Here is a 25560-nt window from a genome sequence, read left to right as displayed (position 1 = left end):
CTTCTGACACGGCGGAGATGATCTGTGCAAGACTGGGTGTGAGGGATGCTTAACTGCCAGGGTCCACACTGTTTTCCAGGAATCTATTCTAAAAGAAACCACCAGAGAGGAGGCTGAAGATAGCCAGTGATTTACAAAATCCACAAACTGGAAACAGCCTAACTGTCCAACAGCAGGGATCTGCTACATAAAAAGCCATGATCCATCAGGCTTATGGCGCGTTTCTGACCAGAGGGAAAGCATACCTGCCATTAGGGCGAGCAGCGGCCGCACAGTGGACCGTGTGGTTTTATCTCAATTATAAGTGTTTGCCTCTGGATGTCCACTATTTTCCTGGGTATAGTTTTTATTTTTACTGCATATATATTTTTTTCTGTGACTATTTCTTTTACTGTGTATATTTTTCTCTACTCTCCACAAATTTTCTTTTTTTTTTTTTTTTTTTTTTTGGCCCTGCTGCAGAACCCATGGGATCTTAGTTCCCTGACCAGGAACAGAACCTGTGCCCCCTGCAGTGGAAGCATGGAGTGGAAGAACAGCCAAGGAGTTCCCCAAAGTTCTACTACAAACACAAACAAACCTCAGAAATAAATGCCAGGTCTTGCACAGCCCCTTTCCCCCTCCTGCCCCAACAACGTAGGTCACAGAGCCTCCAGGAGTTCCAAAAGGGTTCAAACTAGCAAAGTTTTACTTCAATGTTACGTTTGCTCATAAATGACTGAAAAAGCCGATATGCAAGAGGCTAACACGCTGTGTCTAAGGCAACGTCGAGGCCACTGTGAATGTTCTTCCGACAAGGGGTTCTGCTCGAAGTCTCCCTGACCTGGGGCAGGGGCAGCACGGGTGCTCTGGGACGGATGAATAAACGCACACCATCTCAGCTCTGCCATCAGGGCTGGCTGCCTGGGACGCTAAGGCAGTCGATGGGAGGTGGACTGCTTGGAACTTCCAAAGCTGCCCGAATGTTTGGGTGTTTTTGCTGAAGCTTTGGGAGGGCCCATGTGCCAGCCGGAAGGGCCCTCGGCCAGCCCCCTCCTCCCACACCAGCCCCAGGGACAAGCCCACCTCCCTGCTAACCGGACCTGCTGGGCACTGGGTGGTTTGGCCAACCTCTCACCCCAGCAGCCCCTGCCATGGGGACTTACTGGTGTCAGCTAGCATGTAGTGTCAGCTGTGGAAGCCTGGCCGTGGCCCTGAAGCAGGCAGGGGCGGCAGGCGAGGGTCTGCAGCTGGGGTGAGGGCCTGCGGCCTGCAGCTAAGGGTTGCCTGTACATTTCTGCTTATTTCCAGGGTGTGGGATGCTCTGGGGAGGTTGGGGAGCATGGTGCTGGCAGCCTCCACCCAGTAGTGTGTATGCTGGAGGGAGCGGAGAGGGAAGGAACATCTCCGGCGAGGCCTAGACAGGAATCTGTCTTAAAGGTGGCCAACAGCAGTCCACCTGTGACAGACACCTGCTCCCAAAGGGGCCCCTCAGGGGCCAGCCCAGCGGGGTGACCTCCCAGGCACGGGCAGGCCAGGCTGAACCCGGCCGCAGCTGGAGACGCGGGGTGGGTGGTGTTAATGAACAGCGGCAGGAGGGGTGGTTGCGGCCAGGGCACAGTGAGAGCGGGCAGCAGGGCCCGTCCATCAGAAGGCGAAGCAGCGCTCCTTGGGATGGCCCACGCGGTCCAGGTTGGGCAGGCAGGCATACTGGATCATGGGTGGGGGTCCACACATCAGCACCAGCGGTTCCTCCTCTGGGGGTGGCAGGTGGTCCCGGATCATCTCCTCGTTCACGAAGCCCTGGCTGTAGTCCCAGGCTGCAGGACGGGAGACTAGGTGAGCCTGAGGGTGGCCGTGTGACTGACCACCAACTGCCCACCGCCCCGTCCTCCGTGACGAAGCTGCTGTGCCTGTGAATTCCTCCTTTCTTTCAACAAACACGGAAGAATGGAGCAGACCTTGGCCCTGATCCCCTGCCCCCATGCCTGGCTCACCTGGATCACAAATGCAAGCCTGTCAAGGTTCCCTAACCATACTTTACAGTTTGCAAAGCCTTTCACTTCTACTGGCCTCTTGTGTGACCCTCGTGAATGGACAGGGCGGGGCTTACTGATCTCATTTTACAGGTGTGGAAACTGAGGCCCAGAGGACCCAGAATTGTCTCAGGTCACACAGTGAGGCATGGACAGGGCTGGGACATTAACCCCAGGTCCCAGAGGCCCCCCAGCCAGTGCTCAGTGCCAGGCTGGTCAGGGTGATGCTGCCTACCCCCCACCCCTCTTCTTGCTACCTACCAGCCCCGTGCCTACTGCCTGACTCTTCCCTCCATGGGGCGTTGGCCCACAAGGAGCCATCTCTAGTCCACAGCTGTAGTCCCAGTGCCTAGACAGCCGAGCACAGAGTAGTTGCTCAATAAATAATGAACAAAGGAATGTGTCCCAAATAAGCATTAGATGCTTTTGAAATGTGGTGTTGGAGGAAACTCTTGAGAGTCCCTTGGACTGCAAGCAGATCCAACCAGTCCATCCTAAAGGAAATCAGTCCTGAATATTCTTTGGAAGGACTGATGCTAAAGCTGCAACTCCAGTACTTTGGCCACCTGATGCAAAGAACTGACTCACTGGAAAAGACCCTGATGCTGGGAAAGATTGAAGGCGGGAGGAGAAGGGGACAACAGAGGATGAGATGGTTGGATGGCATCACTGATTCAATGGACATGAGTTTGAGTAAACTCCAGGAGTTGGTGATGGACAGGGAGGCCTGGCGTGCTGCAGTCCATGGGGTCACAAAGAGTCGGACACGACTGAGCAACTGAACTGAACTGAAATGAGCCAGAAAACAGTAAGGCCAGGACACAGGCCGAGGTTCCAGATGCAGGATCCTCAAAACAGCAGCCTCCTCGAAGTCCTGCTTGCCTCCCTGTCTTGCACATGCACACGCGCAGTTGTGTCTCCAGGTTTCACCTGAGACCCAGAGCTGCCTTTTATTCCTCCCAGTGACTGCAGGTGCCCATGGTGAGAACCTGACGCCCCGGGGCTGGCAGGACTCTAGTCCCACACGGACCCTCAGGACTGACCCGCTGATGGGGGCTGCTCAGGGATGGGGACCAGCCGGTCCTGGCACATGGCTCCCTGCCCCCTCACCTGTACTGCCCAACAACGTGGCTCCCTTTTGCAGATGCGTGAGGAGCAACCTGGTCTGAAGCTCACCTTGCTCCGCAGTTCTTCAATGGTCAGTCGGGACAAACACTGCTTAGGGACTGAGGGCACATGCTAGGCCCTCAAATGACCCGTGCCGAGCAGCTCAGCAGGATCTCAACCCCGGAGGGACAAACAGAGGGACTTGCCTGATGCCTACCACCCGCTGCCTACTCCCTCCCCTCTGAAAAGCCACCATCAGCCACCTCCTGATCCCATGGTGGGTGCCTGACCCCAGGCCAGCCTCTGAGCCCCGGCCAGTGAGTGGGGGGCTTACCTAGGCCAGCCCTCTGGCTTTGCTCTGGTGAAACAGTAAACTGAGGGCCACGCGGCAGCATGAGCAGCAGACAGAGCATCACTGCATCTATCAGACGAGCAGGGCTCCACCAGGCCTGCCTGAGGGAGGGATCCTGCACCCTGAGTCCCTCTGGCTCCAAACACTCAATTACCTGGCTTCTCTCTGTCCTTCACAATTTGGAAGAACCTCACTAAAGCCTTTGACACCAACGCAGCTGCGGAAGTCCAAGGTCACACGGAGGTCACCGAGGGATCTTGTCTAAATGGACACTGCTCCCTGTGTCATGCCCTGTACACTCCATGGCGGGGGTGGGGTGGTGGAGGGACGGGGGGGTGTCCCCTGAGGGAGGGGGATAAGTCGGTCTCAGCTGGTCCTGGATGAGGAAGCCTCCACTGTGCTGAGCAATGGGGTATATTCTACCTCACCGGCACTGTGCTTAGTAACTGACCACATGCCCCCTTTCACATTGGCTGCTGGGAAGCTCAAGTGATATGCATGCTCAGTCCTGGCAAGGGTGCACCACAGCCCATGCTCCTGTACAAACCTCACTCTAGATTCCATTTTATGGGCCTGCCCTTGTTTTTCTTTCACTCTGACTCACTCCATAAGTCTCTATAAGCTGCCTAAAATCCCCCTGGAATGGGGCAGGACATAGGCAGGTAGATCACATTTTATTAATGGATCTCCAAGTACTTTGTAAAAAACTTCATGGGATTAAACCCTATTTGCTAGTATATGAAATGTACAGGTGTATAAGATACCTCTGTTTTACAAGATTTTTTTTTTAGGCAAGTATTTCTCTTGTGTGTATACTGAAAGAGACTGTGGCGGAAACATGGTCAGCGGGCCCCTCCCCTGACTCCTCTAGCTCCACAATCGCCACGCTGGCCTGGTACCCTGTTCTTTTTCAACATCGGCCTTTTCCAGTTTATACCTGATGGTACAGCAGTCCTCCAGCTACTCTCGAATCGTGGTCAGGGTAATAATAAACGTAACTGTAAAATACCAGAAAACTACCTAACTGTATCTCTTCCTGGGCCATGTTACTTGGTTCCTCTTAAAACAGTTCCTAGGAGGAGGCACTTTGGTCTCGGCGTTGCCAGGTGCCACCACCAGAGGGCGGTGTCCGCGACAGTGCCTGCATGCATGCTATGCATGCTAAGTCGCTTCAGTCGTGTCTTTTTCGGTTGACTCTTTGCGACCCCATGGACTGTAGCCCAGGCAAGGCTCCTCTGTCCATGGGATTCTCCAGGTAAGAATACTGGAGTGGGTTGCCATGCCCTTCTCCAACTAACAGTGCGGCCAGGCCTTTTGCTGGCAGGAGACTGGAGCAGGGTCTAGCTCCCAGAGGACAGCCTCGTTTCGAGTTTTGGGGCAGCCTTCAGTCCCTGCCTCCTATGAGTCCTTGGCAAAGAGCCCAAACACCTGGACAGGCAGAGTGAAGGGAACTGTACATGAGTGCAGCCCACCCCACAGGGCTGGTGACTGCACTGTGGAAACGATCACCCTTCGCCCCCAGCACTGGCCCCAGCTCGAGGGGAGAACGCCGGTCTTCTATGTCCAGCAGTGCAGGCAGGGGGAGGCCTAGGGCTCCATAAGAGGCAGACAAGAGTTCAAGTCCCAGCTCTGGGGTTTTCTCGCTGTGCGCTGTGGGGCACTTACCTCCCCTCTCTGATCCCTCTTTCCTCACTGCCCTCCTCTCACAGGACCACCGTGAGCTAGACCAAGGGAGATCTCGCGGACAGAAGGCTCCACCTGGCAGAGGGCTTGCAGCACAGGCACGCATGGGCCAGCGCGCCCACCCGCCCGGGCACACTCACCTTCAGGGGCTTTGTCCACCGTGTACCAGAGCTTAAAGCGCGCAGAGTGCTCGTTCCTCAGTTCCTCCAGCTCGGGCCGCAGCAGGATGTCCTTCTCGGTCTGGGGGAGTGGACAGGGCCCAGTGGTCAGGAGGGACAGCGACAGGGACTGCCCTTGGAGACCCTGGTCATCCCGCCCACCCGTGGGCCACACGCTTGGCAAAGCTTCCAGGGAAAGTCCAAGTCTTTTTATGTTCTGGCATCTCAGGCTGTATCAACAGGTCCATAATTTAGGGACTATAGATGCGACTCCCCACATCACACAACCCGCAACCTTGCGCACATTGATCCCTCTGCTTGGCGTGCAGCTCCCCACCTTCACCCCGCTGACTTCACTCAGCCAGCCCCACGCGACCCTGTAGAGTTCAGCTTGTTTCACCTCCTCCAGGAAGCCTTCCTAGACCCCCAGGGAGTGTTAGCAATCTACTCCGGAAATGTTCCCTCTTTCCATTCCTAAGCATAGATTTGCCTGGAATGTTTGCAGGTCACTCAGATCTGGCTCCTCTGGTCAGTGAGCGGCACGACTGACTCATAGGACTGTTGTGAAACTAGGGACAAAGAGCACTGTCAACCAGCAAAGGTCACCCGCTCACTGACCTCTCCTGAGCCCCCCGCTGGGACAGGCAGGCAACGAGAGGGATGGAAATCCTCTGAACATCCTCCTTTGTGAACACCTCTCTGACCACCCTCCTTTGTGAACACCTCTCTGACCACCCTCAGCGCCCTGTCAATTCCTTAGGATCAACTTGAGGAAGTGGAGTCCAGGGCAGACAATTCCACATAGTTAGGGCCTTCAATACAAGCTGCTGCTTTATTCCCCACGTAGGTTACAACCAACACACACGCCAGCAGGGAGTCCTGGGGTACTCATTCCTCTACACCTCTACCAGGACTAGGTAATGCTCATTTAAGCTTTGCCAATCAGATTGATGGAAAATAAAGCTTGTGTTTTATCTTTTATTATTAATAAGCTTGTCACTGGTCTGCTCATATTTTTTTCTTACTAGTTTGTAAAAACTTTTTATATGAAGGATATTTTTATTGATGATACATTATGTGTCTCATCCTCAGTTGTGTATCTTTCTACCTTATTTATCAGTTCAGTTCAGTTCAGTCGCTCAGTTGTGTCCGACTCTTTGCGAACTTTTTCCCCAGAGGAGCTTTTCATTTTTAAGCAGATGGCTCCATCAGTCTTTGACGGGCTCTCCTCCAGTGTCTTGCTTAGCCTGACCATCTTTGTTCACTCATTCAGTAATACTTCTTGTATTTAAAAAGGCTCGCCCTCTACTTTTAAAGCTTCACTTTTTCACACATATATCCTTAACCTATACTTCATTTTTCTATAAGTAAGGTAGGGACCTACTTCACTTCTCCCAAGTGCACAGCAACTAACCCAACACTCCTTTTCGTCTCCTCAGGTTTGACATGTCACCTGCATCAGATATAGAGTCTCATTTACACTCAGGTCTGCTTCTAGGTCAGGGCTGTTCAACCGAGCCTTCTATAATGATGGGAATGTTCTAGATCTGTGTTATCCAAGAGGGAAACTAACCACTGGTCACAGGAGACTATGGAACCAACATGTGCCTAGTGAGACTGGGAAAGGGAGCTTTTCATTTTATTTCATCTTAACTAGCCTCAGTGTAAACAGCCACATATCTAGCATGTTCCAGCACAGTCCAGACTTCCCGCTGTGTTACCCAGAAACACAGCCAGTCCAGTAAACCCAGGTCTCACGTGTGGCTCCAGAGCCGTGCTATTTTCATCACTGACACTTCTTAGTATTCTTCCTTGTCTCTCTTCTTTTTCAAAATTTTCTTGGCTGCCCATGTATACTTTGTCTTCCAGGCCACAGTGCATCATTTTGTCATATCATAAAAGGAAAAAAATGATCCTACTGGGACTTCTGAGTATTACTTTCTGAAGAACCGACGCCTTCAGAACATCAGTCTCCCTGCCCAAGAACCGGGCTGCCCTGCTGCTTATTGTCTCCCTGACGCCCTTCTGAAAGTGGGGCTTCCCTCCTCGCCCTGGGTCCCCACCGGCCTCCACTCCCGGCCACCCGGTGCCTCCAGGAAGAACGCATGCATCTGCAATGTTAAGCGCTCCTGTCCCAGGCCACCTCAGTCCTCACACGGTCCTGAGAGGTGGGCCCCTGTTACCCTACACTGGAGATGGGGAATTGAAGCGGCTGCGGCCCCCGTCCAAGCCAAGCACGCACGTCACAAGGGCAAGGAGGGAGAGGCAACAGCCCGACTGGAGCAAAGCCGTGGTTCCCCCTGTGGGGTTCCCTGCGGACCCCTGAGGTCCCTGAGACCCTCCAGCGGGACGCTGAGGTCAGAACGATTTTCACACGATACTTTTTTTTTTTTGCACTTTTTTCACTCTCGCTCCCTCGCAAGCGTGGAGTGGAACTTTCAGAGGCTACGTGACTTGTGACACCACACTGACTAAATGCAGAAACAGATGACAGAAGCCACTGTTCCCACCGACGGGCAAAACGACGCCGTTTCAGGCAACGGAAGGCCTCCTCGGAGACTGCCCAGCACCACCAAACCGAGTGCAGCCCACCCGCTCACCCCACCGGCCAGCCTGGAGTTTCTGGCTCTGTCCACCCACCCCTGGGCCTGATCAAGGCCACGCTGGTTGACCTCAGGGCAGTTTTCTGCAGCTGTGTGGGAGTCCAGGGACCTCAGGCCAATCTTTCCCCTCTGGGCTCAGCGTCCTCGCAGATGGACAGGGCAGAGCCTGGGCCAGACGGACCCAGGGCAGGCTGACCTGAACCACATCTGAGAGGTGCGGGGGGCCTGGTGCACGTGCCCCCACGCAGGCAGGGGGTGTCCCATCTGAGCCTCCCCACAAAGGGGCCTCACTACAAAATCCACATATTCAGTCATGAAACGCTGAGCCTGGAGAGATCCTCGTGATGACCGGGCTTTATCGGCTCATTCCTCAGGGAGACAGGGAAGCCCAGAGAGGGAGAATGACTTGTCCAAGGCCACACAGCAGGCCAGGGCAGGCAGGCAAGGGGCAGGCGTGGGGAGGAGGACATGTGCTCGGGAGCCAGACAGCCCAGGTCCGAACCTGAGCCCAACACCCCCAGCTCAGGGACCTCGTGTGGGTGCGTCCTCTGCACCTCATCTGTGCAGACGTACCCTCAGGCTCTTCCCATGTCCCTGGTGGGTCCCAAATTCCATGGGCGGTAGAGAGAGTGCTGAGGTGCCGAGGAAGCGGCCAGGGGAGCCAGTCTCGGTGTGGGGGTGCTCCAGGGGCCTTACCCCCCAAACCAAGCAGCCCTGCTCGGGTCAGACGCTCTAGCTCTGCCCAACCTCACCAGCTGCTGCAAGGCTGCTGTGCACAAAACACTCAACACACCTTCCAGCCATTGTGAGCATCTCCGCAGTGCCTTGCAGACCCCTGAGCAGTGCCTGCCCGGCACCCTACCCTTGGGCCTACAGACCTCAGGACCGCCCACTGACCTGGTTGGCAAAGAGCAGGTGGCACACGGTGTGGTCATCAGGGTCCTTCATGATGGCGCGGATCACCTGCAGCATTGGGGTGATGCCTGCAAAATGAGCCACCCCCACACGCTGTGTAAGTGCCTGCTGCATACACACAGCTCCAGGCAGATGCCCGGGGAGGTGCCAGGACAACCCTGACCTCAGGCAGCTCCCGGGTGCTCGTAACCTGTGTGGCATCCCACACGCTGCCCCCGACTCAACAACTCCGCCCGCCAGGGACTCAGGCAGGGATCCAGGTCCACATACCCGTTCCTCCTGCGATCATGCCCACAGATTTCACCGTCTTGATGACAGGGTCGGACTTCTTGTCTGGACGGATGGCAAACTTTCCTGGGGAGAGCAGACGGGGTGAGACCCAGTTCTCAAACACACCGTGCTTGGGGGTCAGACGGGCTGGAGATCCTGCCCCATCTCAAGGGTTTGGGTGTGGTGACCACCTTACCCCCCCAGCCAGTCAGGTGAAGGGGATGGGAAGCGGGGGGACTAGGGCCAGCTCAAATGCCAAGAGTAGCAGGAGGCTGGAGAAGCAGGGGCCCCAGCTCAGCCCTCCCCTGGTTTGCTTTCAGCCTGACAGAGCTACTCTGTGGGCTGGATGTGCCCCCCAAGGCTGATCTACAACCCCTGCACCGGCCACCTTGATCCCTAACAGCTGGGGAAATGAGGCCCCGGAGAGGAGGTGGCCTGCCCTACAGGGTCACCCTTCCAGGCAGCAGCAGGGGCGGGACCTGTACCAACATCCACCTCACCCGCCGGGCCCTTGGGGAGTCCAGCCCAGGTCACCTTTGCCCTGGTAGACCAACAGCCCGTTGGGGCCCCGGAACTCAATGGTGTCGCCAATCTTCATGCTTTCCAGGTACTGGGACATCTTCCCTCCAGCGGGAAACTTGGGATGGGTGTCTTTGAAGTAAACCTGAGAGACACACGCACCGTCCTCAGCCCCCATTCCCAGGCTGCCAGGGTGAGCTCCGGGGTCTTCTGCGGCTGCGTGTGGCCTGCTCACTCGGTGCTCCTCCCACCTGTCAGAACTTACCTGTCTGTGCCCCGTCCCCCCCGGGGGCCTGCCTTCCCCGCAACATCCCCTTGGAGGGCAAAGCACCAGCCTGGTGTCCACGGCAGCCGACCCGAGGGCCTGAAGTGCAATGTTCTGCCAAGACCCGTGTCCGTGACCCCTCCCGGCAGGAGATTCCCACGGCTGTCAGCCCAGTGCGGGCCCTGCTGGTGGCTGTTCAGTTCTTTCTGCTTTGCGTTGCCATGAAAACATCACTCTTGGAACAATTTCCTTTTCTGTGCCCTTTGGGATTTCAGCTTTGGGAAAAAGGGATGCAGCCACAACCCTCGAAAAAGAGACGGGCAGACAGAGGAGGAGCTCCAGGACAGAGGGGCATCTGTGCTGGGTCTTGAAGGGCAAGCAGGAGTGGGCAGAGAGGGGGCAGGGCAGAGTGTGCCAAGGCCAGGGGCCTCACAGGGCTTGGAGCCTCTGGGGTGCGGAGGGGAGAACTCGTGGCTGCAGGACAGCCGACATGTCTGTGTGTCTGGGGTCGGGGAGGAGAGTGGGCAGAGCCCACTCTGTGCCAGGCCAGCGCTCTGACCTTTACCTAGGGTGAACCAAGTGGGCCACGAGGTCTCCAAGCCAGGAAGGACCTGGTCCTCGTGAGCGTTTCATCCTCTACTTGAATCCCCCCGCCCCAACACCTCCTCCACATCCGGCTGGGGTGAGTTCAGCAAGAAGAGATGCATGAACCCTCACCACCTTCCCGTTCCTTCTGGACAAAGCCCTCCTCCCTGCAGGGCCTCCAAGGCTCTGCCCAGCCCCACTGACTTCTCCCCTTCTTGGCCCTCAAGTCCTCAAGCCTCCTCCTGACCCCAGGGCCTTTGCACTGGGAGGGTCCTTTCCCTCCATCTCCACCTACTCGCCTCACGGCTGCCTGCTGAGAGGGACGAGGTGGGGCACAGCCGCCATCACCCCGCCCCAGCTCCAGCGTCCGTCCCCAGAACAAGCACTGACCTGTGTGTGCCCACCTGTTCAGTGCCCACTCTCCAGCCAAAGACAGGCTCCCAAAGCCGGGTGGGCTGGGCACCCGGCGTGTGGCCTGAGTGACACTGAGCAAAGAAGGGACCCAGGCCAGAGCCAGGACTGCCAGGCCAGCTCCCTTCCTGCCCTCACAGACCCAGCGCCCAGCCCAGGACCCTGAAGCCCCCAGGGCTGAAGCTGCAGCCCAGCGGGGGTCTGTTTCTGCCCCATCCCCCATCCTGGGGTCCAGTGAGGGGGCCTGGGGCCTGCACAGCAGCGTTGGGACAGTAAGCCAGGCCCCCGGGGGACTGCTGAGCCAGGGTGGCTGTGGCTGGGGGTTGTGGTTTGGGCCTTGACTGGGGAAGGTGTCTGACACCCCACACCCACCACCAGCTCTGGCAGGTTCCCACTTTTTGGGTGTGTAATCAGAGAAAGTGACTCACTGCTGTAAAGCTTGTGTTTCTAATTTTCAGAAAAATGTACTGGGTTAGAGGCATCACTTCTCCTTCTGCTCAGTGTCTTGTTTTTTAAGATCCTTTCTGGGTTGTCTGTGTCTCTCTGGTCTGTTGCTTCTAATGGCTCTATCTTCCCCATGGTGTGCACCCACCCCCTGACTGGTGGGGGATCCCAGAGAGCCCCTCACCCCAGTGCCCACACAAGGACCCATGAGCCCCACACTGTACCCCCAGAGGGCCTGTGGGGTGCTTCTCAAGGGTGAGCGGGCGCCCAGCTCCCCAGGCCTCCCCCATCTGCGAGTGGAAGGTGGGCCCTGCATGAGCTGGTGGGCCTGCCTGCTTCCTCTCCGGCAGACCATCTGTCCTGGTTTGAAGACATTGAGCCTGAATCCCACCCCCTGCCCTCTGCTGAGACCCCATGCTCAGCTTGTGCTAAGAACCACAGGGTGCCCCTCACTCCGAGACCAGGCTCAGAGAGCACAGGGCCTTCAGAGGCCAGATTCTGGGGTGCGTGGGCCCCGTGGAGGCCTGGGCTGTGATGTGGTCACCCCCACCCCACCCAGCTGTGGCCCCAAGGCTTCACCTTGATGACCAGGTCCACAAAGCCCTTGTCGTCATCGCTGGAGACGGGAGTGTAGGGCCGAATAACCAGGTTTCCATCGATTCGAGCCGAGAGGTAGATGTGCTGGCCTGCAGGATGGCGGGGGTGAGTCTGGGCCTGGGACCATCCCGCAGCGTCCCCTGGATCTTGTCAACCCACTTCCCTGCGCCCCACCACAGCCTGAACAGACGGCACCTGCTGTACCCTTCACCGCCCCCCACCCCAGGGACTCCCATCACATCCCAGCTCTCTGCCTTTGCTCGTGCTGGGGCCACTGCCAGGGACACTGGAGCATTCTGCCCTCTCACTGTGACACTCATCCTCGAAGGCCTGGGATGGCTGACACCTCCTCCTTGAAGCCCTCCCTGCTCTCACTGAAATGTAAAGCCCCCGCCCCCCACCTCCCTTTCCCAGCGCTGGCTCCGTGTGGGCTGGGTCGGGGCTGCACTCACCAACAGGGAGGCCCAGGATGTGCTCAGGCGACGGCAGCGCAAAGCGGAACCGCCGGGTGTCATGGCTGATGACCTGCAAGGAGGCCGAGCTGCTGGACGACACCCAGGGCAGAGGGGCCACCGGACCCAGAGCCCCCACCCTGCCCCAGCACCAGAGATGACACTGACAGGTGGACACATGTCCTGCACACACGTGTGTATGTGAGGGCACAGAGGTCAGCCACACACTGCAAGTGTTCTGTTCTCATTGGCCGAGAGGGCAGTGACCCACCCAGGGCCACAGAGCAAGGTGGCTGGGGCAGGAAGCGAGCTCCAGATCCCAAAGGGAGGCTGCCAAATGGCCCAGAAAATTCCAGGGCTTCCAGGGGCAGGAGGGAAGGAACCACCTCTGCCATAGCTTGAGAAGTGTCCTGTCCTGGGGTGGCAGGAAGAGCCTGGAGGCTGACCACAGAGTGGGGAGGGCTGAGACAAGGCTCCTGTGAGTCTTGGGGCTGGGACTTGAGAGAGGGGTTCTAGAAGCCACTAAGCTAAAAGCCCCCAAAAGGCAGGATGGCATGACTGTGGCAGGGCTACGCAGGGCAGGAGGCATGGCAGCCTCACTGCCCGGGAGGTGGACATGGCCATGCGCACCCAGGGCATGGTCAACGGGCAAAGGCCATTGCCCCTCCAGGGCGGGACAGAGGCGGCTTAGGACCAAGGCTGGGCCAAGGATGGGGGCTGGTCTTAACAGAGGCCAGGGAGGCAAGCGTCCCAGTGTCAGAGCTAGGATGTGAACCCAGTCCTCCTGACTGGGCTCCAGAAGGCCCCTGAGGGGGTCTCCCCTGCACCAGGCGCTGCAGGACGGTGGCTGTGGGGGGGCCATTGGAAAGACAGGCAGCTAGCTGTCCAGCACTTGTGTTCGTGCTCACAGGAGGCAAGGTCCAGTGAGGGACAGTGCTACCACCCAGGGAGGGTCAAGAGACCTCCAAAGGGCCAGAGCATCACTGGAGTGAGCGAGGTGGGGCAGGAGGCCTGGATCTCAGGAAAGACGGCACCCAGCCCCCACTCAGGATGCAGGGCTTGTTGGAGGCCGGTGGGTCTCTCTGCCCCACAGTCCAGCTGCAAACAGAGGCCCAAGGCCTCCTGCAAGTGGATTCCAGGATTATCAACCAGTCCTGGGGTTTGAGGTCAGAAATCCACATGCCAGACATTTTTGGAGGAAGAACAGAAATGAGGCAAAGACCCTGCTGATTACTGTGTTCGACAACCTCTAGCCCAGGACAGCAAAAGTCACGAGCTAACGTCTGAGAGGGCTTGGCACGCTGCTGTCTCCAGGAAGCCGCTGGCCATGACAAGCTGAGCAGTAGACTCTCAGGGCTCAGGGCGACCCTGCCCGTCACCTGGTCCAGTCCCGTTCGGAGAGGGGAAGGGCAGGCAGCCGGGACCGTCCCTGTGCCACAGCAAGTAGCAAGAGCAAGTCCACCTGCTGACCCTGCAAAGCCACCAGGAGGCTACAATGGGGGAGGGTAACTGCTCGGACATTCGCCACCTGCTCAATCAAAGGGGCCTGGAGGGTCCACTGCGGACATCCCTGTGACAAAATACCAAAGAGCTGTCAAACAGAATGAATCGGCTTTGGGTTAGACATGAAAAGGTGTCTGTGCTGTGTGTGAAAGGGAAACTGTTAGTCGCTCAGTCGTGTCTGACTCTGGACTGTAGCCTGCCAGGCTCCTCTGTCCATGGGGACTCTCCAGGCAAGAATACTGGAGTGGGTTGCCATTTCCTCCTCCAGGGGATCTTCCCGAGCCAGCGATCAAACCTGCATCTCAGGCATTGCAGGTGGATTCTTTACTGTCTGAGCCACCAGGGAAGTCCATGTTGTACAGACAGGTAAAAATGTCAGGTTATTAGAGAAACTAAGTATACACACATCTGAACATCCACACGTCATGTACATAACCAGTGTGACACCAGGAAAGGCTCATGATGACCCGTGAATGGGACCCTCTTGCACAGGGGTCACGGTGCGGGGGAGGGGAACATTCACACCTTGAGAACAGAGCACGTACAAATATGTGCTTTTTTTTATAAAAGTACAATTTTTACAGTGAGCACATGTAAATCATACATTACTTCTGGAATTAAAAAACAGTAACAAGGGCATTCCCTGGTGGCCTAGGGGTTAGAATTCTGGGCTTTCACTGCCGTAGCTGGCGTTCGATCCCTGGTCCGGGAACTAAGATCCCACGAGCCACGTGGTAAAAAAAACAAGGAAAAAGAACTTTATGAAAGGAAAAGGATTCAAAACGTTGTGATTTCATTTTAGTAGGAAGAAACTGTACAGGATATATTGAAAGGATAAGTCTGGTCTCATCTGGGAAGTGGTCTTTTTTTTTTTTTGGCCTTTCTTGTTTTCGACTTCTAAGAAGAACTCCTGGTACAATTACGGTCACAGGCGCTCCAGATCTAACATGGAGCCCGGGGCACAGACCAGAGCCTGGGATTCAGGCTTGCAGCAGGTGACTGGCTTTCTCTGCCCCATGACTCAATTCCTCCCTGCCACACCCCTTCTGAGGCAGCTGCCTGTGGCCAGAAATAGCACGGGGGAGGCTTTGATGGTGAGGAGGGAGGCGGCCCTACAGGGTAGGCAGCTGGGCAAAGATGGGGAGAGGATGGTTTTAAATCAAAACCACGATCGGAGGTTTGAAAAAGGAAAAGCATCAGAGGGGAAGGGCAGGAGTGAGCCTGCCGGAGGTGCAGACCCAGCCACAGTCGAGATCACGGGAACATGCAGGGAATCAGGACTCTAGGGGCTCTGAGTGGGTGGGCCTGGGAGTGAGGGAGGGAGAGGGGAGGAGACCTTGTCTTTAAGGAAGGGGCCCTGGGATGCGGCACCTCGGATGACCACAAGGCCTAGGCCTGAGTGCTAACCCAACCCCTAACTCACAATGTGACCCGAGTTAATCCTCTCTTGCCCTCTGTTTTCACATCTGTTAAATGGGTATCTGGACCCAAAAGTCCTTACAGCATCCCTCCCACTCTGATTTTCTGTGGGATAGTAAGTGTAGCTCAGAGAACCTGCTCTGTGGTCAGAGACCCGGGTTCAAATCCCTCAGTAATTTACTGGTAGCCTTAGAAATGGATATGCGTGCATGCATGCCAAGTCGCTTCAGTCATGTCCGACTCTTTGGGACTCCATGGACTGCAGCCCGCCAGGTTTCTCTGTCCATGGGATTCTCCAGGCAAGAACACTGGAGTCGGATGCCAGGACCTCCTCCAGAGGACTGAACCCACATCTTTTATGTCTCCTATATTGGCAGGCAGGTTCTTTACCACTAGCGCCACCTGGGAAGACCTTAGAAATGGACATCACCTCACTTTCCCCATCTGTAAAATGGGCAAATAATAGGATCTACTTCACGAGGGTCCATGCCCTAAGTACACAGTAGATGCCCATGAAATGCTCTGATGCTGAGAAGGAAAAAGAGGTACCCGTGCCCCATGACCCCTCGGGCCCTGCACTGACCTCCTTGTCAATCAGCCGCAGCGGGTACTTGACATCTGGATTCTCGAGCGTGATGGCCGGGGTGGAGCGCTGGAACAGCTTCATGATCAGGCTGTACAGGAACCAGACTGGGGAGAGGACCACGTGGCCCAACTGAAACGACAGGGCAGACCCAAGAGGTCAGCTTGGCCCCGGGGAGGGTCTGCCCCCTGCCCTTCCCCCAAACACACCAGTTGGTCCACACCTCTGGACCACTCCTCTGCCAGGAACATCCTCTTCCCACTTCATCACCATCCCCACCCTGGCTCCATCTTGGTGCCAGCTGGGAGACGCTATTAATACAAAACTCAAACTCATGAAACCCATCAGGGTGTTACTACGTCACTGGAAAAGCTCCATTTCCCCTGAGGAACAGGGACAAAGAAAGCTATGTAACTGAGCATGTAGCCCCTTTTCACTATGGCTGCCAGGAAGCTCAGAACAAAGTTCCCAAGTACCTGTGCTTAACCTTGAGTACTGCGTATCTGTGCTCCCTTCCTCCCTCCTTGAGTCAATCTCCCTGCATTAAGTGATGTCAAGTGCTAGCTCTCTACAGACAAACCCCTGAGCCCTGGGGTTCTGCTTTCAGGTGTGAGGGGCAGCCAGGGCACTGAGCTGGACGCTGGGAAGCTCTGCTCCTTGCTGGCTGGGTGACCCTGGTCGAGTCCTTTCCCCTCCTCTGAACTGAACTGGACAAAGGTGATCTGCAAGGTCCCCCGAAGCTCTCTGCACCGTGCCGAGCCCCACACGGGGGTTAACCTCACAACGACCCTGAAGAAGGTGCTGACGTCACTGCCGCTTTACAGACAAGGGAACGGCTCAGGGAGGCGAAGCAACTCACCCAAAGGCACACAGCTGGCAGGTGGGGGGCTGGAATTCAAGGCTTAGTCCACCTGCCTCCCCAGCCACGCTCTTATAACATCAGTCCTCGCCCTCAACATCATGCTCAACCTGCTATGTGGCTCTAAGGGGCTCTTCCTCGCCAGCCCCCTGCACCCCTGCCCCGTGCTCTCAGCCTCACAAAGACCCTCAGAGGTGGTCTGGATACTTTGAAGACAGAGAAAACTCAAATCACATGGGCAGATAAAACTGCTTAGGTTTTACCTGGGGAGGACATCCTTGCAAAGAAAGGCAACTAGCCTGCTGCTCTTTCTAGCTGTGTTTGTCCCTAGGAAGCAAAACCACTGAGCCTCTCTGCCCTGCTTCTCCGTCGGTGAAATGGGGATCAGAAAACACACTTCCTGGTTGTCAAGACGGAACTCAGCCATGGAAAGCGGCTAACCCAGGCTGTCCCCCAGCAGGCCTGTGACCTCACTGGGCGTGTACGTGGGTGCAGCGGCTACCCTGGGCCATCTGGAAGTCGCGTCCTGGGCAGCTTCCACAAACTAGACCACAAGCAAGACCCAAGGAGAAGACAAGAACAGCCTCAAGACCGCTCAGACCAACCCTGCAGTAGAGAACCTGGCAGACCCCACCCTGACCAGCGAGCAGCATAGGAAAGGGGCCAGGCTCACCAGACAACGCCTGACATGGAGCGAGAGGGGCCGGCACTGCCCCGTGCCTTCTTTGGGACCCACCTCCAACATGAGCAAACACCGAGGGGCCGTCCTTTGGGACCACTGGCACGACTCTTCAAAAATATCAAGGCCACGAGAAACGGAGGCTGAGGAACGGGTTCCAGATTAAAGGAGGCTCTGGTGGGTTGCAGGGTGGCCCCCAAAAGATCTGTCCACCCAGATCGTGGGGATGGAAAAAGGGGTTTTGCAGCTGTAATTAAACCAAGGAGGACTTTCCTGGTGGTACAGTGGATGAGAATCCGCCTGCCGATGCAGGGGTTCAATCCCTGGTCGGGGAACTAAGATCCCACATGTCGCAGGGTAAGGAAAGCCCAAACGCCACAAATACTGAGCCTGTGCCCTAAAGCCCACAAGCTGCACCTCCTGGAGTCCCCGCACCGCAACTATGGAAACACACACCCCAAAAGCCCGTCTCCACAACGAGAGAAGCCGCCGCATGAGAAGCCGGGTACCCTAGCGAAGAGTAGCCCCCGCTCGCCGCGACAAGAGAAAGCTCTCACAGCACGAAGACCCAGTGCCGCCGAAATAAATTAACCAGGAGAAAAAAAAAGGAAACTAAGGATCTGGACGTGATATCCTCTTGGATTCTGCCAGTAGGCCCCAAATCCCATGACAAGTGTCCTTCTCAGAGAGAGAAGATTCAGGGGAGAGGGCTGCATGAAGGAGGAAAGGACCCTCTCCTCGGCCTCCAGAGCGTGCCCTGCCAGTACCCCGATTTCAGACTTCGGGCCTCCAGAGTGTGGGAGAAGGAATTTCGATTGCTTTGTGCCACCTAGTTTGTGACAATTTATATGCAGTCAGAGGAAATGAAGACAGGGTAGTCCCCTACCGACGAACAAGTTCCGTCCCGAGAACGCTTTTGTGAAGTCCAATTTGTTCGAAAGTCTGACACAGGCACCCAGCTCGCACAATCGGCTATGTTGTACTGTACTGTACTGGGCTTATAATACTTCTCGCACAAATGATACACAAACAAAAAATAAAGACAACACTTAAAATCTTACAGGAGAGGACCTTGATAAATACAGTATTCCAGTACAACAGCTGGCACACAGGGCCTGGCACTGAGTCAACAGACAAGAAGAGTCACGGACTGGAGACGGGAGAAGAGGTGGGAAATGGTGGAGCTGAAGGACCGCCAGTAGAGGAGATGGAGGGCAAGCAAGACAGTGTGCTCTCATTCACGCCTCACGCGGATGGAACACACGTTCGCATCTTTGAAAGTCTGCAACTTGCAGGTTCGTGGGTAAGGGATGTACTCTACACCCCTGTGTTTCTGTGTTCTGAGTCGCTGGGAAAACCACCACTTCCCCTGAAGAATAGGGGCAAGGTTCGTATGGAGGAGACTTACTGTACAGAGGCTAAAGGGACAGAAAAACTGCAGGAAAAATGCAATGGGCAGTTCTGAATTTGATTCTGGGCCGGGGGGAAGAGAACACAGCTGTAAAGGACAATCCTGAGACAACTGGCAGAACATGCATTAAGGCCCACGGATTAGACGATAGCACTGTATGTTTCTGATTTGATCACCATCCTGCAGTTATGCAAAAGCAAGTCCTTGTTCTTGGGAGACAGACACAAGTATTTAGAGGCAAAGAATTAACTTAATGTCATCTACTCTCAAACGGTTTAAAATACACACACACAATAATAAGGTAAATACAACAAATGTTAACATGTGGTATATTTTGGTGAAGAGTATATAAGGGCTCTTTTATGCACTCTTCCAAACTTACTGTAAGTTTGAAATTATTTCAAAATTAAAAGTGAGGAAGGCAGTCCACACTAGCAGTTCAAACAGTGAGGTCAAGAACCCAAAGTTCTCCCCAAACACTGGTTCTCAAGGAAACGGTCTCACAGCTTGTTCACTCGGCCTCCCTAGGGTACCTCCCTGAGCTTGGTTCTCACGGTAGACAACCGTGCATATTCTTCCGCGCAAGTTCCCCCTTTTCCTTGGCCGCCAGGAAGCTCAGAGCCCAGTTCCTTGCCTGCAGGGAGGCCTCTCTGCTTCCTCTGCAGACCTCTTGAGAAGATCCTCCCCTCTCTAGGCCCAGTCTCAATGCTCCCTCCCTTCCTGGAAGCCCTGCCAGTACCTGAGGCCTCTCTGAGCCTTGGAGTTCTTATCTATGGAAAGAAGGTCAGGGCCACTGATTGGCCTACCACCCAGGGGAGCTGGGACATGAGACGAGGTAGAGGGCTGAGGTCACAGACTATAACCTGGGGAGTGTGGGCACATGTGCGTGCGTGCGCACACACACACACAGGAGCTTTCTCTACCACCCTCATGGGGCCCCCACCACAAGCGAAGGAAGAACACAGGCACCAGGATTCCACACCAGGCCTGGCCCTGCCCCCCAAACCGGCCCAGCGGCTTCAAGTTGCCCAGCCGCAGCTTTGGTTACAGGCCTTTTGTGGGGCTCAGAACACCATCGATGGTGCTTAGTGCCTCTCCGGCAGACGGGGCCTCCAGGCTGCGTGCAACCAAGGCCTCATCCCACGGGGCCCCTGGTCTGTGCCAGTGGGTGTAAAGGGAAGGCCCGAGGGAGCTGGCCCAGCACACACCCGCCCCCAACCCCTGGCCTGCACAGGGCCTCACAAAGGGTCTCTGGTCTCCTGCTCATTTACCTACCACCTACCATGTCCTGACCACCATGTGCTATTTCTCCCACCCTGAATTTCATTTAAGGCCCATTGGGGGGGACGTCCCTGGCGGTCCAGTGGCTAAGACTCCTCGCTCCCAATGCTGGGGGTCCAGGTTCAATCCCTGGTCGGAGAACTAGATCCCATGTGCCACAACTAAGACCAGACACAGCCAAATAAATAAATGAATAAAATAAATATTGAAAAAAGGCCTGTTGGCAGCCCAGGACTCCAGGGTCAGGAGACCCGGGGCTGAGACCCAGCTCAGGACTTCAGGAGAGAATCTTCACCTCTCCAGGCTGCACCTTCCTCAGGAAGGTCCCACCAAAGGCTCGTGGGGCATCAAGGCTGGAAAAGGCCATGTGCACACATGGCCCAAAAGCACACGTGGCCCTGAGCTGGCACTGCTCCACGAGTAGGGGGTGAATCCTCTGAGCTAATCCTCACTTCAATCCCAGGCTGCAGCACCGTGACTATCATCCAGTTAAGGATAAGCAAAGTTTGTCCTCAAGGGACCACACTCAAGACGAGTGAGACTGCTGTCCCCATTTTTCAGACAGGTTAAGTGACTTGCCCAAGGCCATGAAACCCAGTCCTGTGTAGTCTGGTTCTTCTGGAGGTGCCTCCCAAGACAGATGCCCTGGAGCCCACAGCCCAAATCCCCGGCTCCACCGAAATCCCATCTCCTACCTCCCGCAGCCAGGCCCCAGCAGCCCAAAGCAATGGGCCGCTCCCCCCGTCCCCCAAACACCCACCACGTGGCTCCCCACTGCCTACGCTCAAGGTCCCTACCATCCTGTCACCAGCCTTTTTTGCTTCAGGCCTCTGCATACCCTTCCCTCATCCAACCAGCACATTCCTTTCCTATTTAGCTTCCAAGAGCCCAGCTCAAACCTCAAATCTCACCTGCCAGGCCCCTCCCTGGCTAATCAAGCCCTTAGCAGACTTCCAGAGCCCCCATTGCCCTCTGCCAACTCCCCGGGGATGAGGGTGGGGCACTCTGATGATTCCTCTGCTCCAGGCCCCTTCCACATCTATCAGGGAAGGCATATCCACCGGGAACATTGTTTAGGAAAAAAATTGAGCCAAGTTACATTTGCAGGAAATCACTGTTGTCGGCAGCCCTGGAAATAAACTTAAATGACATTAAGAGCCAAGTGGAGCTGTGCTCCCTGGAGTTTTCCTTCCTCCCAGCACAGCTGTTTCAGTGCATGCACAGCCAGGTTTGATAACTAGGACCCCTGGCTGGCAGGTAAAGAATCTGCCAGTGATGCAGGGGACCCGGGTTCGATTCCTGGTTTGGGAAGATCCCTGGAGAAGGAAATGGCAACCCACTCCAGTATTCTTGCCTATAGAATTCCATGGACCAGAGGAGCCTGGCGGGCTACAGTCCATGGGGTCACAAAGAGTCAGACACGACTGAGCGACTCACACACACCCCTGACCTGCAGTTCGATGTGCAGTCTGCAAAGCACCTTCCTCTGCATTTCCTTACTGACCCTCAGCCGTGGGAGACGGGCCAACTGCCTTCCTCATCGGCTTGGCAAGGCCCAGGGTAGTCTGCGCTCCGGATCCCCTGTCTCTCTCCTCCAATCTTTCACCCACCCCAAATGCCAACCCAGGGTAGGTGCTGAGCCGTGAAAAAGGCTCATTCGTCAACAGCTCTGAAGGCGAGCCCTCAACACTGACCTTGGCCCTCGCACAGAACTTGCACATTCCAGGCACCAGCTCCGTATGCCCTGGATGCCAGCCTGGGGCTCACACGCCTGGGCCAGCTCCCCACGCGCGATCACAATGCAGAATGGCAGACACAGGGAGGCAAGGGCCCTGGTGTCTCATCTCCAGCAGTCAGAGCAGAGACTTGGTAAATATCTGTGGATTAATTCACATGGGGACAAGCACCAGCGGCTACCCCACAGTCTCTGTGACTTCTCTTACTTTATCTGAATGTTTCAGTGACCAGGACAAGAGACCAGATGCCCCCAGGGGGAGGGCAGGAATCGGCCCTCCACCAGGCATTGGCCAGATGGGTGGATCCTGAATTCCTGGCGGACACACCTGCCTCCCAGAGGTGGGGCTGGAGCCGCTGCTGGAAGGAGCTGACCTGGGACTGATGGGTAAACATTAGCGGCCTTTCCTCCAGTCCCTGTGCCCGGCTGCTCCGCGTGAGCACAGGTCCTCGAGTCCAGCACGCGGGCACTACAGCCACCCTACTTCAGTGAGGACACTGAGGCAGGGTGAGGACTGGCAGCCAGTTCGGTCTGTGCACTGAGCCCCGCGACCACAACTCTGCCCCCGCGGACAGTGTGGCCACTGAAGAGAGCAGGGGTGGACTTTGCACAAATTCCTTTCCAAGGGGCAGCTGTGGGCAGACTCTTGCTGTCAGTCGGTCCTTCAGGACACAAACCCCAGTGGGCACAGCTGACAGAGAAAAGGGTGCCGTGGAAAGGTCAAAGCTTTGTCTCTGGGAAACTGGAGGCTTTACCAGACCCACAAGGGGTTGGGACGCCCTGCCACCCCTGCAAACAGTGGGCAGAGTAAACAGGACGGACGAGGCTAAGGCCCCACCCCAGCTCCTCAGTGCACTGCACACACACGTGCGCGCACGCATACACACACACCACCTCCCCCCGGCCACCCCAGGGGCTAGGAGACAGCTGCCTCCCAGGCCTTGACCTGGTGCCTCAAAGGTTACACTCTGCCCCCCACGGAACCCACCTGCCTTTCCCCGCCTCTGATAACATAGGACAGGGAGAGGAAAACAGGGCACCGGGGTGTCTCCAGGGAGCCCCCAGTCTGCCCAACAGAGCAGAGAGGCGGGGTAGCCCTGCCACCTCATGTGGCACCCTGCCAGCTGCTCACCCCCTGGAATTCCCCCCCCTCCCCCGACCCTGGGACTCTGCCATCCTCTCTACCCAGGTCAGGTCTCAGCGGGCAAAGGGACCTGCCAGGACCTCCACCTGGCAGGCGTGTTCCTCCCCAGGTGCCAGCCCCCTGTGCTGAGGCTTACCTGCCTGCCGCCTGCCTGCCAGCTATCCTGCTGGGATCTGAGCGTCCACCTCCCTCATAGCCCCCTTCTCAGGAAGTGGGAGGGAGCAGAGGAAGTCCTGCAGCGAAGGGCTCCTGGCCCAGGGCTTGGAGTGAAGGGAACCCAGGAGGAGGGGCAGGTGCAGAGCCAATCCTCCGCAAGGGAGACCCAGCCCTGCTGCCCAGGGGCAGGGGGGTTGGGACCACAGACTAGGCACAGGGCTGCCGGGGTCAGGAGAAAGCCTTGGAGTCTACCTGTGGTGGTGGCCTGTCCGGATCCACTGAGCGCTCACATCTGTGCTGGGGGCAGGGGAATCAGGGTTGGGGCCGGCCGGCTAAACCCCTCAGCGTGTACCCCCCGGTGGCTGGCAGAGTCCAGAGCTAACCCCTCTTCCGTGAGTGGGAGGAGGCCTCTTGCAGGGCCTGCACGTCCCAGATAAAAAGTCTGGCGCCCCAAGCCCAAGCGGGCCTCCGGCAGACTGCGTGGAGCCTCTGTACCCGGAGGCAGGGCTGGGGTCTGCTCCGGGTATTCTGGGCCAAGCGGGGACCCCAGCAGGGCCCACGAGGAAGGGACCATCCCACCACCCCTTGGACAGAGGAGGCTCAGGAGTTGGGACAGATCTCCTGACGCTCAGGGGGCTCTGTCCCTCACGGAGGGGCTACAGGGGGTCCTTGGCTACTCAGCAGAAATACTGAGCAGCCACATCCCAGGGTGCGTGCTTAGTCACTCAGTCGTGTCTGACTCTGTGCGACCCCATGGACTGCAGCCCACCAGGCTCCTCTGTCCATGGGATTCTCCAGGCCAGAATATTGGAGTGGGTTGCCATTCCCTCCTCCAGAGGATCTTCCTGACCCAGGGATGGAACCCAGGTCTCCTGCATTGCAGGTGGATTCTTTACTGTCTGAGCCACCAGGGAAGCTCATCGAAGGGACGCAGAGACAAATCCAGGCAACGTGGATGGCTAGAAGGTGAGAAGCCCTGTGGGAAAACAGCAAGGGGTGGGGGGTGTCTGGCCTGGGGGGTAGAAGGCTGAGCGGTAAGGAAGGAAGACAATTTCTGGGAACACAGTCAGGACGTTCCACTGAGCTGGGGCGATGCCCCCAGGCTTGCCCTGAGTAAAGCTGCCCCTTGGTCTGAATGGCCCTGAGTCCCAGGCTGGGCCACTCACCCAGAGCAAACTGGCCAGGCCAGGAGGCTTTCTGCCTTATACCCAAGGGGGAGCCACAAAGAGCCAGAGGGCGGAGGTGGGGGAGGAGGCCAGGCAAGAGGCTCTGGGCCTCCTGCTCCCAGAGAACCCCAGCCAGCCCCAGGGACCAGAGTGTGGGAGGCAGACCTGGCCACAGCCTGGAGGGGTAACACAGGCCACCCACCCCCACTGCAGCTTCTGAGGAATCCCAAAGGAGGCAGCCCTGGGCCCGGCCAACATGACAGCGTGACAGTGGACTTTGCGGCCCTGGGAGTTCAGACTCGGCCAGCCGGGCGGGTGGCCAAGGCCCCTGCGGCATTTTCTTCATCTGTAAAATGGGGCCTCGCCAGTTTCATGGGTTAAAAGAAACTAGAGCCCAGCATGCAGCCCAGAACAGGGCTCAGGGGTGGTGGGTGGTTAAAAAAAAACACTCCGTGATCCAGCAACACTGCACGTGTGCACACACACACACCCACTCCACACGCACACACTCGCAGGTACGCACATGTTCACACTCCCGCACAGCTGCACACTCACTCACCGTCCCTAAAACCTAAACACACCCCTAAACACACGGTTGCACATGCACACACGTCACACCCACACCCCGGTCACACACACATCTCACACTCGCACGGAAGCGACCGTTCACACTTCACACGTGTTCACACTCATGAACTCACACGCGGGGTCCCCAGTCTCCTTCACCGCCCCCACTCTGCACTCGCCCATCCCTGGCGCGCACACCCGCACGCCTGGGCCGGGCAGAGGGGCGGGGCTCCCCCGGAAGGCTCGGCCACCTCAACCCCGGCTCCGGGCGACGCCCCTCGGCCGGGAGGGCCGGGCCGGAGGGCAGGAGCCCGGGGCCTGAGTCACGGCCGCCAGGGGACGGCCGGGGCGCGGCGGGCAGGGCGGGGCCGGGTGGGGTCCTGCGTCCCACGTCCGAGCCGGGCCCCCCGCCCCGACCCCGAGGCCGGCCGCAGTCGGCGCTGCCCGAGATGGAGGCCCGGCGCCCGCGGCTCCGGTCCGCAGCGATGCCCCCCCGGCCCGCGGCGGCCGGCGCCCCGCTCCCCGCCTACCGTGCTCAGCTGGGCCCCCATGTTGGCGCCGCGCTGCGCTCGCTCCGCCGCCGACACCGCCGCGCTCCGGGCCCGCCCGCGGCCGCGTCAGCCGGGAGGAGGACCGCGCCGAGCCCGGTCCAGTGGCGGCGCGCGGGGGGCGGGAGGCCGG

At 57.2% G+C, this 25560-nt stretch overlaps 1 protein-coding gene and 1 long non-coding RNA gene across 2 annotated transcripts in view; one reads left to right on the top strand and one right to left on the bottom strand.

The window, feature by feature from the left end:
- The window catches only part of LOC129641365 (uncharacterized), a 3376-nt gene extending 2647 nt beyond the window's left edge, over nucleotides 1–729 (top strand). The window contains exon 3 of the long non-coding RNA XR_008709310.1: nucleotides 463–729. This is a non-coding gene — a long non-coding RNA (uncharacterized LOC129641365). The remainder of the gene's footprint in view (nucleotides 1–462) is intronic.
- Nucleotides 667–25560, bottom strand: LOC129641354 (NADH-cytochrome b5 reductase 3). The gene is made up of 9 exons (XM_055566090.1): nucleotides 25410–25560; nucleotides 15882–16013; nucleotides 12377–12449; nucleotides 11907–12013; nucleotides 9638–9767; nucleotides 9104–9187; nucleotides 8816–8901; nucleotides 5298–5397; nucleotides 667–1799 (listed from the first exon to the last, which is right to left on the bottom strand). Exons 1-9 carry the CDS (start codon nucleotides 25428–25430, stop codon nucleotides 1627–1629), a joined length of 906 nt encoding a protein of 301 aa, XP_055422065.1. The 5' UTR covers nucleotides 25431–25560; the 3' UTR covers nucleotides 667–1626.

The sequence above is a fragment of the Bubalus kerabau genome, chromosome 1 (assembly GCF_029407905.1).
Source record: "Bubalus kerabau isolate K-KA32 ecotype Philippines breed swamp buffalo chromosome 1, PCC_UOA_SB_1v2, whole genome shotgun sequence".
Classification (NCBI taxonomy): Eukaryota; Metazoa; Chordata; class Mammalia; order Artiodactyla; family Bovidae; genus Bubalus; species Bubalus kerabau.
This window is presented reverse-complemented; position numbering and strand designations above follow the sequence as displayed.